An 11,470-nucleotide genomic window follows, 5' to 3' on the forward strand; every position below is an offset into this window, starting at 1 on the left:
TAGCAGAGCAGCAGCAGTTAACAAGCGCGTCAGTGTGTTGCAGGAAGCGAAAACCCGTAATCACTACCGTGTAAGCTGGCCCCCCCGAACGCCAGAACGGGGCTGGTAATTTGCAACAGAAGTGCAAGTGCTGAACATTTTGCATTGTGCTCCATTCCGAACTTGTTGTGACTGCATACAGCTGACTGAAAACAGCGGTTGGGCTACCTTTCGCATCTGGACGCTGGAGTTGCGGAAATGCCAGAAAGTCCACCGCCATAACAAATAATAAATGGGTTTGCGTACAGTGCGTTGCTGTTTTTTTTTTTCTCTGCGTGCATATGCAGGCGTTACAAAAGTGCATAAGCCCTGCGGCTGGGGGTGGTCTACGGCAACAGTGCTTAGCGTGAAAAGCGAAAGGAACGGAAAAGTTACGTTGAGACCACAATAACATCAATAATGCCAGCAACAATATAAATAATAACAACAAAGCGGTGACACTAGGCAGGAGAGAAAAGAAAGCAAAGCCGCAGCAAGTAGGCCTTGTGTACCAGGTTGTGCGCTTACTGTGGTTCAAGAATTAAAAAGAAAAATCTGATGAATTGATTACCATCGTGCTGGTAGCCGGTGAAAATCAATTTATCACATTTTCTACCATTTCTAATTTTACTTTCTCCCGCAATGACCCCGATCGGATCTTTAGCAGCAGGTTTTTGAGCAGCTTCTGCAAATCATAAAAAAGTGATGCTATGCTATGGTAGTGTGTAATATGCTCGCAATGTGATGTAAATGTCCGTATCGTTGTGCGTGTGGATGCTGCAGTGAGGGCAGCACTTTCGGTGAAAAGAAGGAAAGCGACAAGGCCAAGAAGAAAAGAGAATGTGCGTTAAGAATAAAATGTGCTAAGAGAACCCCTACTGTTGCCAATGCTACAGCACGAGGGAGAATTCCTTGCAGAGCCATACAAGTCAATGGAAAGGCAAGACGAAAAAACTGCGAACCAAGATTAGCCTACGCTTTTGCTGCAGATGTGCAACGCAACCGAAGACCGGAATACGGCGAGCTAGTGTGGTGGTGCAACGAAGAAAGAGCAAAAGAAAAAGGAAGTGTCAAAGACTTTGACAGAGATTTGTTGCTGTTTTCGTTTCGGTCACCACCGGTTGGGCAAACGAGTGCATCGTGCCGGCGAAAAGTGCAACAGCTTTCATTTCCAGCGGCTTGGAAGAAAACAAATCCAACCCTAACTCGGTGCAATGTTTTATAATACAGCTGGACGTTGCAATTTCTCGAGACACACTTTGTGAGCGAGCCAGTTTATGTGCTTTTCTGGTTCATTCCCAAGAACAGCTCCGTGGAACAAGGAACCCGTTTGGATGATCGTGAAAAGATCACACAAAGTTTCGTGTCGATCGTTTGGTGTTGATTTGCAAGCAATTAGGATTTGTGGTGGATTGAAAGAAACCTACGTAGGAGGAGCATAAGACCTGGTGCAGTGGGTTCCGGTTGGAGTTTCGTATGTAAACGAAGCAACGCTAACAAACCGCTTCCAACGACGTAACACACACGCCACCAAGGCCCGGAAGCTATTTTTTACCAAAGTGGATACTAAAGGCAACCTGGGTCTTTCCCAGGACTTCGAGAGGATGGTCGGGCTGACGGGCGGGTCGCATCTATATGCGCCCGGCATTCCGGCGGCACAGGAGAGTAAGTAACAGCTAAAACAACATCCAAGAAGGTGTTGATTGTCTAATTGAATGTATTCTCTCCTTCAACAGTCGTCCGCGATATGGCTGCCATGCCAACGGCGGCTCCGACCAGTGCGGATGCCTGTCTCAGCATCGTCCATTCGCTGATGTGCCACCGGCAGGGCGGCGAGAGCGAAGGCTTTTCCAAGCGCGCTATCGAGTCACTGGTGAAAAAGCTGAAGGAAAAACGTGACGAGCTAGACTCGCTGATCACGGCCATCACCACTAACGGGGCACACCCGAGCAAGTGCGTCACGATACAGCGCACACTCGATGGTCGATTACAGGTAGGGATGACGGGAAAAAGAGGCGCAGCCAGGGCGCGTCGGAAAATTTAACTATTTTTTTTTTCACCCATTTCAGGTTGCCGGTCGCAAAGGGTTTCCTCATGTCATTTATGCACGCATTTGGCGCTGGCCGGATTTACATAAGAACGAACTCAAACACGTCAAGTTCTGCCAGTTTGCGTTCGATCTCAAGTGCGACTCCGTTTGTGTTAATCCGTATCACTACGAGCGCGTTGTTTCTCCTGGCATTGGTAAGCTGATTGAAATATTGCAAGAAGAAACGTCGTATTCAATATGCCTTCCGTTCTCCGTAGATCTTTCCGGACTCACGCTGCAGTCGGGACCGAGTCGATTGATAAAAGATGAATATACACCTGGTTCGGTCGTCGGCGGAGGTATGGATATCGATGGCAATGAGATCGGCACGATTCAGCACCATCCGTCCATGGTGGCCGGTGCCGCGTATGGCAGCATGTCCATGCATCCGCAAGTGCCCGGTTAGTATAACAGCTTCAAAGCGCATTTTTTGTTTCATGTTACCTATGGTATTCTTTTTGCAATTTTCATAAGTTGCTTGCCTCTTTTTTGCAACGTTATTTATGTTTGTGTTTTTCTTTATTCGTTGCCTTTTCTTGGTCTCTTCTGTTACAAACTGGTTTTAACCCCGGCTGATGCTGATAGTAGACCCATCGCAGCTGCGCGGTTTGTTTGGATCTAGTAGTGGCCCAAGGCCGATACCGAAGCTAGAGGCTTCCGAGCAGTCTCGAAACAGTGACCCGAGCAGCTGGATGGGTGGCGGCGCGGGAAGTGGTGGAGGACCGCCCATGATGTCGGCGGCTGGCTCGGCCGGTGGTCAACAGCAGCACCACCGTTTGTCGTCATCGCTGCCATTATGTAAGATGATTTCGTTAACTTTTTTCTTTGGTTTCCCGATACTTGCTTTTTTTAGCGTATGAAAAATCTGATAAATTTCACTTGTTCGGTATTACAATGATTAAATACGATCTTGTACTTCTTTTTAGCATCCGTGATCGGTGGTCCTGCTGGTATCGGAAATAACGGATTGAGAGGACCGCCGCAAAGCTCCCAGCAGCAACCTTCGGCGCCTCAACAGCAACAGCCTCAATCGTCATCGCAATCCGGCGCGCAGCTCACAAATGGCGGTGGTCTTCTCGGAAGCTCGTCACAAACTGGTAGCGGTGGTGGTGGTGGTGCTAGTGCCACCAGTGGTGGTGGAAGCTTGGTCGCAGCGGATGGTTCCCAGTACTACACCGGTGGTACTTCCGTCGATCCCACGATGAACGATCCGCAAACGATGGGTCCGGGCAGCATGTCGGGAAGCATGTCAACTACATCACCAGTATCGCCTCATCTGCAGCAAAATGGATACGTGCCGGCTAGCAATGGTCAGCAGCAGCAGCCGGGACCGCAGTCTCAAAATAACCAGACAGGATCACAACAATACCAGCAGCAGCAACAACAACAGCAGCAATCGCAGCAAGGCGGCTCGGCGACGTGGTCCGGTTCGAACACACTGAACTACACACAATCGATACAGCCTCCATCACACGCCGGAAGTTCACATCAGCAACAGTCGCAGCAGCAGCAACAGCAGCAGCAATACTGGCCTCATGGTTCGGGGAGTGGTTCCGGGACGGTCGGAACGAGTGCTGGGTCAAGTGTGGGTAATGCGGCTGCCGGTGGTCAGATGGCGGAACTGCCTGGACAGCAGCGATTGCTTTCCCGCCAACCGGCACCCGAGTACTGGTGCTCGGTGGCGTACTTCGAGCTGGATACGCAAGTTGGCGAAATGTTCAAGGTGCCCTCAAACCGCCCGAACGTCACGATCGACGGATACGTTGATCCGTCCGGTGGCAATCGGTTCTGCCTCGGTGCCCTCAGCAACGTGCATCGTACGGAACAGAGTGAGAAGGCAAGGTAAGATAAAAGGAGCAGAAATGGGTATGGAAAAACGGTCTTACCCAACACGACTTATTTGCATATATTATATCATTGAATTCATTCCAGACTACACATTGGCAAGGGTGTACAGCTGGATCTGCGCGGCGAAGGGGACGTCTGGCTACGATGTCTCAGTGATCATTCAGTATTCGTACAGAGCTACTACCTCGATCGGGAAGCGGGCCGTACGCCGGGTGATGCCGTACACAAAATCTACCCAGGAGCGTGCATAAAGGTTAGTCGTCGTCGTAAAAACTCTCGATTTCGTCGTTGTGGAAAACTAATTATCAATCATTAATCGCTCCGTCGTGTTACTTCACCCACAGGTGTTCGATCTGCGACAGTGCCACATGCAGATGCAATCCCTCGCAAACTGTGCGCAAAAGGCTGCCCAAATGCAGGCGGCCGTCGTGGCGGGCGTATCGGCCGTCGGTGCAACGAGGAGTGAGTATTTGAAGCAGGCTACTACATCCGATGAGGAGCGGACGATACTTTATTTTAACAAATGCTCTTTTCTCCCTGCTGGCTCAGGTCTTTCCGCCGCGGCCGGGATCGGGGTGGACGATCTGCGGCGTCTGTGCATTCTGCGGCTGTCGTTCGTGAAGGGCTGGGGACCGGACTACCCGCGCCAATCGATCAAGGAAACGCCGTGCTGGGTGGAGGTCCATCTGCACCGCGCACTGCAGCTGTTGGACGAAGTGCTGCATCAAATGCCGATCGATGGTCCGCGGGCCATCGAGTAGATTGGGGAAGTGTAAGCCGTGGAAAGCCTTTTGCCGTAAGTAGGATGCACCGAGTTCGGGATTAACCCACGATTAACCGGGTGAAGGTGACCGAAGGACGTATACTTAGAGAAATCTTACGTTGGTAACAAATGTGTAAATATGTGAGAAACATGGCTAGGGTGTGGGTGACTTGGGTTTAAAGATGATGACGATGACGATAATGACGATTATGAGTGGGTTTCGTAGTTTGTACAAGTGTGATTCTAATATGACAAAGATTTAGGTTAGTAAGACGCAATCGCAAAAAATAAAGAAACACTTCTGCTGCAAGCACTCAAAGGAACACGCTATAAAAAGAGTGTGTAGAGTGCCAAGGCATTAAAAAAGGCTACAGTTTGAACGATGAGTAGACAAAGAAAACCTGACACCTAAAGTGCATAGTGTGTAGAGACAAAACAAGAGATAAAGCGAGAAAATGATGCAAATTTCTTCAAACCCTCTAATGTATACTGATGTTCGGTAACCAGCGCTGCTGATACCACAAGCAACAACTATATATATTGCTGCATAGGGCAGTATGCCGTTCCATAAATCGGTTAAATCATATGATATAAAATACACAAACACAACACACTCGGAGAGACTAATCATAATGATGACTATTTATTATGAATGGGCGGAAGCTACTGCCAGCCATGATAGCAACAACGGGATTCCATTAGAGGAGACCTACAGAATTGAACATAATGAAAATCGAAGAATGACGATTGCGTGGATTCAAACTGCAACATAGTACGATATGATAGAATAAACGGCATGTAATGTGTGACCACTTCGTCTATGGACTGCGGTCAATATAAGCAAAAGGACAATGTGTATCGTATGCATCATTAACACACATGATTGTGAATGAAAGAGGAAATACAAGATACAAAACGAAATCGCAAATAATTATGCAAACAACAAAAACCTACAAAAAATGTTCTACCTCTGATTGCAAAAGAAACAAAAGTATATTAAACAAAACCTTAAGGTATCCTTGCCTGGATGGGGGAGTTAGAAAGAGTTTCTACTGTTCAAGGCGAAAAGAGGTAGCCCACTCGAAAACAAGCAGTGAAAGGAGAGCAAACTTGCAAAATACTTGCTTGCACCAACGGTTTGGGTCGGAAAAGATTTAAAATGCGATTCTTTGGACGTCAACATTGTTTGGTTGGTCCCACACAGGTGCATTTTTAGAAAAAAAAAAAACAATACTAAATTGCCTTCCGCATTCTTTGTTTCACCGAGCAAATTTTGTAATGCAAACGATCCCTTTTGATACGAAATCTAATTTTGTGTCAGGTTGAGTTGAACTTATTTGATATGTTTATTTTTGCGTTTTGCACAACCTCGACTGAGATCTTCGAAAGAGTTTTGTTACGGGCAGAGCCTACTACAAATTGCCATTTTCGACGCACCCGGATCGTCCAAACTGGAATGAAGCAAATAAACTGTATTGCCTTTTCGCTAGAACGTCGATAGGAGGAGAGAATACCGCAGCTGTAACAAGTCAGGCGCTGGTAACAGTTGAAAGGTACACTACTGTAGTGGATAGAATTTACAGAATAGAAAAGATGGGATAATTACACCATACCGCTCAGAGTTTATTTGTGCCATGTTAGTTTGTTGTCGTTTAGTGACTCAGGTTTGCGTTCGTCAATTGACTAGTGAAACTAGTTGCAACCCTCTGTTCGTAAACATTCAAAGCAAAACGTGATTCCCGCTTGCCAAACTTCATCCGCGCCTCGTCATCTATGTAGAGCATTTGTGAGCGTCTTACTTAATTTTGTTCTGATTGACTTTTCAATTTATTACACCTTTCTTGAATAAGACTAGTTTTGTTTCTACGCGCATGCTCAGAAGAAAAACCTATGTTTAGATATCCATGGACTACTATGATGTCCACGTTCCTCTTATCCAGTGTTTATTGACCATCTCATTATTTTGTTGCGGTTTCAGAAATTGGCAACAGTTTAGAACCGCCCTTAACAACAGCCTGAAGAACAGAAAACCATTGTACACAACACGTACGATCACAATCAACAATTACAAGTGCAATGAAACCTAAGTGAAGATTAAAGGAAGAAATAAAAAAGTGTACAGAACAATATGGTTAAACTGCAGATGCTGTTGAAAAAAGGATATTTAAATGCTACTCACTGAGTTTCAAAATTAATCTGTTACGAAAGGAAAATGTTTTGCTGAACAAAAGTAAATGGAAAATTAAACTACGCAGCAGCTTGGTTTTATAGTGCAGAGAAATTCAATGACGAAACTTGAGCAAAACGTTATGAATGCTGTGGGCAGCAAGCTTTTTCGAAAAATTATGTTATTCCATGTTCTCATTGTGATCAACAGTTTCTGTCTGTCGCATCAATGTCAAAAGGCTTTCACATTTATGAGAAACCAATCTTTCTATTATCCAAAACAAATTTACCTTGCCCAGTTGAAATTTTTTGCTTTTGTTGTTTTGTGTTGTTGGTTATGATGATGATACAACGCGCAAACATTTTCATTTCTCCTAAACGTATATTAATATGATGCGTACTTGTTGTGGGGGTCCGCGATGTCACTGATGCCTTTTTATATTGCATTGCTAACACAACAATACTCTTTACTGGTTTGAAATTTGTTTTTTTCTGTAATTTTGATATTTTTTGACATTTTTATTCATTTCAAAAATGGCTCAAAATGGGATAATTAGTTCTCTTGCAATCATTGAACTATGTTTCAGTCCGATTAGCGCGTGATAGCCAGATTGACGTATTTGATGCAGCTTAACTATAAAAACAAAAAAACTGCTAACACGACAGAGCAAAAATAGAAAACTAAATGCAAAATCTGAGGCAAATACTTTATGAAAACTAGCATCGTGACCTGCCGAAAAACAGAGAGAGAGATTATGCAACGGAGAAAGGTATAAAGAAAAAACAGATACACAAATGAATGAAGTAAGAAAACTGCAACAAACGAAACATGGTAAACGTTCGATTGATAGATTGAAAACAGAGAGAGAAAAACTAAACTAAACATAGATTTATCCCTATTGCGAAGTGTAAATTAGTTACATCATTTAATAAATAAAAGATCTACTATTTTTAAGTAAATACACGATGCTACATTTGCGATAGAGATATCCTAAATGTTATAAGTTTGCTTTTCATAATGTCCGAATATGAATAAATAAATAAATAAACGACGCATCGCAGAAGTGCACACCTAGACGTTGTTGGGAAATGAAAACTATATTTATTAAATATTTTTCCACTGTATTACATTCGTATGCTATATGTACAAATGAGCCAGAAGAAAACCTAAATAGTTCGCCAAACTGTTAGGATATGTTTGCACAGTCTTTGTAGAATGCAAACATATCCATGTTTTTGGTGCAGCTTTAATATATATTTAATTTTTTATATACTATTGAAACATTGATGTAAAACTCTTTCACTGAACCGATTTTTTGAGGAACCTTAGCCGATGTTTATAAGCCATTGAAAATGTTTGAGTTTCCGTTTGGTCGTGAGTCGAATCCTTCCAATAATGAAACCGGTCCTACAGCTATAAATTGAACAAATTAATCATAGCTTAGTTCTTTAGCTTCCGTTTGACAAATTTACTTTATTGCTAGTACTATATATAGTTATATGGTATTTCCCTACAGTGAAGTGAGACTAGACATACCCTTTACGCTCGCTGGACGGAATAAACACTGATTTTTGCAAGGGTTTCGACAATACCAAACGTGGGTCATTTGGCCAAATATAAAGAATAACTGATAAACACATTAGTACACTATAGTAGCGACACTTACGAACGCCCAGAGGTAGGCTTTCTTGAGACGATCCTCTGTTGCGCCTGTTGGGGCGGATTCTACAGGAATCCGTGCTCGTTCAGAAACTCGTCACTTATTTCCTGCTCGTTAATGTTGATCAAATTGCCAAAATCGCTCTCGTCGAAGTTGCCCATGTCGGGCAGATAGTAGGGTATGGTCTCAACGACCACGTTCGGTCCGGTCTGGACCTGCTGGACGTTGCTAAAGAATGGCACAATAATGTCGTCGTTCGCCGGTTGTGGTATTTCATTGTCGGAGAAAATCTGTGAAATGGATGCATGTTTATTGCGTTATTAAGATAAAACTTCCGTTTGTTCTTCATTTTAGGTTCCCAACCGGTGTGCTTACCTCATCCACGTTGAGACTGCTGAAAATGCTGGCACCGTTATCACCGTTCATGATGGAATCGAAGTTGATCGTACAGTTTTCCACCAGCGCACTGGCGTGGATCAACTGATCCTCGTTTACCACCAGATGATCCGGGGGGACCGTCGTTTGGGCGACCAGATTGGAGCCCACCGACCCGGTACCGGGCATTTCCTCCGTGACGTCCATCGTCTGCGTAACCGGCGTAGGGTCCGGCGTCGGGAGTTCAACGATCATATCCATCCCGGACGATGGCTTGCTGTAATTGTCGATTATATCGATTTGCACCGGCAGTGCCTCGCCGTTAGTGACCCCGATCGGCACCGGGATGATGGATTGTTGCTGCTGTGGGCAACTGTTATTATTGCTATCGAGAGCGGTAAGTAGTGTAGCACCGGTCGGGCACGGGACCGTTTCCGAAGATGCTAAGACGATTTCCTGCTCAATCACTTCGCAAGGAACCGTCGGATCAGGACCCGGCTGTTTGTCGGGCGTGAGGTTATTGTTGACCGTCCGCTCATTGTTGTTGTTATTACTGGTAGCCTGACCGTTGGCCTCCGACCCGCCAGCACCGGACGATCCTTTCGGCATCCTTGGTGCCGTCGAGGTTCGTCGATTGTTTCCTCCGGCGGCGCAACCACCATTGTTGGTGATATTGGACCCTTTGTTACGCTGCCGTATGCGAATCCGCCGGCGCTCGCTTTTTGACACATCCATGGACAGCTCCCAGTAGCCGCCCTTACCCTTCTCGTCTTTGGCCCGTTGTACTTTGGTGAAGAAAAAACTCAACGATAAATTGTGTCGGATGGAATTCTATCGTGGAAGAAGAGAGAAAAGCGAGAACAAGATCGTGTGGATGCATTAATACAACGGGGGAGAAAAGCGGTGTGTGTGTGTTTTAAATAGTTTAAATGACGACCGTTGCATCGCGCTTACATTCCAGTTTTTGTGCACCTTGTAGTAGGAAAACTTCTCCTGAATCCATTTGCATATCTGCTTGAGCGTCATGCGGCCCTCCTCGAGCATGGCCATGGCGATGATTTGTGCATAGTTGAAGGGAGGTTTTTCCAGCGAGCTCGCCGGTGACGTGTACTGCTCCTTGCGCTTGTCGTACGTCTCGCGGCTCCTGCGAACGGAAATGCAAAACGGGGAGGACATTACGTGAGGCACACTACAATATGCGGCATTTGGGCTCGCACGGCACATACCTTCGCACTTGTGCGATAAATTTGTTAAACCGAGCCGTTGGCAAATCCGTCAGCGGCACGTCCGAGGGCGTCAGGTTGGTGATGTTCTTTAGCTCCGTCAACCAGGACAGATTGGTAAGCTCCGGCTCGGAGTCTTCCTCGTCGGCGACCAACGTCACCGTCCCCCCGGGGTCCGTTTCGTCCGGCTCGTCCTCCAGTTCGCTCCCTTCGAGCACCATTTCCTCTTCCACATGGGACGACGACCGGCCCGTGGTGGGATCGTCCTGAGGCCCGGAGTAGCCCACGCTACCGAAGCTCTGGTCCAGCTCGGAGCAACCGGGCGTTTCCATCAGGATGGATGCGGGTGAATCGGGCTGCAGCTGCGGATGGTGGAGGCTAGCTCCACCGGTGCTTTGGTATGTGGGCACCGGGGAGCCTGCCAGGTCGGTATCGATCGATGCGCTGCTATTCAAATCGTCCACCGATTGCTCGGAAGCGGCTGAACCGGCGGTGGAGGTGGCCGGCGTCAGAGGCAGCGTCACATTGTGAGCATTCAGCACGTAATCATAGGCTGCGAAAGGACACCATTTGGTCAGAATGGGGGTTTTTTTTAAACGCAACGCTTTCACGGAAACAAATTAAACATTAAGCACGGCCTCTAGGCTTGTTACAAAATAACTGCAGCTTGTCTTATTGCTTGTTTTCGAAATGATTGTACGTTTTATTGCAATTAAGGTGCTAATCTTTATGTCAGATTTTTTTTAAATTGTGTTTTAAAGTTACCAAGCGTTAGAAATTATCAAACCATACAAATATGCCCTCATATTTAATGAAAAATTTTGCTTTTTTGTGTTAGATATTCTTTTTAAATTCAATAAAAAATCAGCATCTTTCAGTCTGTAACTTTTGCCAGATATGATATAAAGTTCATAAAACAGAATGGATAAAGCTCTTAGCTAACTCAATAGGATGCACGAGATAAAATATGAAAAAAATCATTCCAATAATGTTGCTTGTTTCGTACATCCTTGATTTTACATAATTTAAAAAAGTAAATTCTCAATTTAAATGAAATCCCTATATAACTACTTATATAGAAAAAAACGCCCTCATTACTTTTGGGCAAATTTTGCGGAAAATGACTATATGGAAAATTTTCAAACACTGACGAAATTCTACTATTTCTATCGAATAAGCTCGGCATCGAACATTTTACCACTTCATCATCATCATCATCTCGCTCACGTTAGTTAGACTTACAGCTCATGTCGTTATTGTAGATGATGATGGTGCCCGGTATTTTCAGCAAATTGTTCAAAAGGTCATCATCCTCCAGTTGCGTCAT

The 11,470-nt window shown here is 45.2% G+C and overlaps 2 protein-coding genes across 4 annotated transcripts; one reads left to right on the top strand and one right to left on the bottom strand.

The window, feature by feature from the left end:
• Positions 1 to 1,493: 1,493 nt before the first annotated feature.
• On the top strand, positions 1,494 to 4,985 carry LOC131289270 (mothers against decapentaplegic homolog 4). 3 transcript variants are annotated; one of them, XM_058318486.1, is made up of 9 exons: positions 1,494 to 1,683; positions 1,755 to 2,011; positions 2,088 to 2,262; positions 2,326 to 2,508; positions 2,693 to 2,905; positions 3,034 to 3,949; positions 4,040 to 4,208; positions 4,300 to 4,417; positions 4,499 to 4,985. In XM_058318486.1, the coding sequence occupies exons 1-9, from the start codon at positions 1,623 to 1,625 to the stop codon at positions 4,714 to 4,716; spliced, it is 2,310 nt and encodes a 769-aa protein (XP_058174469.1). In that variant the 5' UTR covers positions 1,494 to 1,622; the 3' UTR covers positions 4,717 to 4,985. The 3 variants fall into 3 exon arrangements, with proteins under 3 accessions (XP_058174469.1, XP_058174470.1, XP_058174471.1); XM_058318487.1 differs by having other exon boundaries at positions 4,505 to 4,985; XM_058318488.1 differs by having other exon boundaries at positions 2,696 to 2,905; positions 4,505 to 4,985.
• A 3,625-nt stretch (positions 4,986 to 8,610) lies between these two features.
• On the bottom strand, positions 8,611 to 11,470 carry LOC131287903 (forkhead box protein C2-B). Its single transcript, XM_058316996.1, has 5 exons — positions 11,386 to 11,470; positions 10,147 to 10,696; positions 9,875 to 10,064; positions 8,921 to 9,751; positions 8,611 to 8,835 (listed from the first exon to the last, which is right to left on the bottom strand). The coding sequence occupies exons 1-5, from the start codon at positions 11,468 to 11,470 to the stop codon at positions 8,611 to 8,613; spliced, it is 1,881 nt and encodes a 626-aa protein (XP_058172979.1).

This window comes from Anopheles ziemanni, chromosome 3, assembly GCF_943734765.1.
Source record: "Anopheles ziemanni chromosome 3, idAnoZiCoDA_A2_x.2, whole genome shotgun sequence".
Classification (NCBI taxonomy): Eukaryota; Metazoa; Arthropoda; class Insecta; order Diptera; family Culicidae; genus Anopheles; species Anopheles ziemanni.

Excerpts from the sequence above, each read along its gene's own strand:
- LOC131289270 (XM_058318486.1), top strand. The coding sequence starts at position 1,623 with ATGGTCGGGCTGACGGGCGGGTCGCATCTATATGCGCCCGGCATTCCG. Across the intron at positions 2,509-2,692 it reads CATGCATCCGCAAGTGCCCG|TAGACCCATCGCAGCTGCGC; the intron begins GTTAGTATAACA and ends TGATGCTGATAG. Across the intron at positions 3,950-4,039 it reads GAACAGAGTGAGAAGGCAAG|ACTACACATTGGCAAGGGTG; the intron begins GTAAGATAAAAG and ends AATTCATTCCAG.
- LOC131287903 (XM_058316996.1), bottom strand. The coding sequence starts at position 11,470 with ATGACGCAACTGGAGGATGATGACCTTTTGAACAATTTGCTGAAAATA. Across the intron at positions 10,065-10,146 it reads TTTATCGCACAAGTGCGAAG|GAGCCGCGAGACGTACGACA; the intron begins GTATGTGCCGTG and ends TTCCGTTCGCAG. Across the intron at positions 9,752-9,874 it reads AGGTGCACAAAAACTGGAAT|AATTCCATCCGACACAATTT; the intron begins GTAAGCGCGATG and ends CTTCCACGATAG.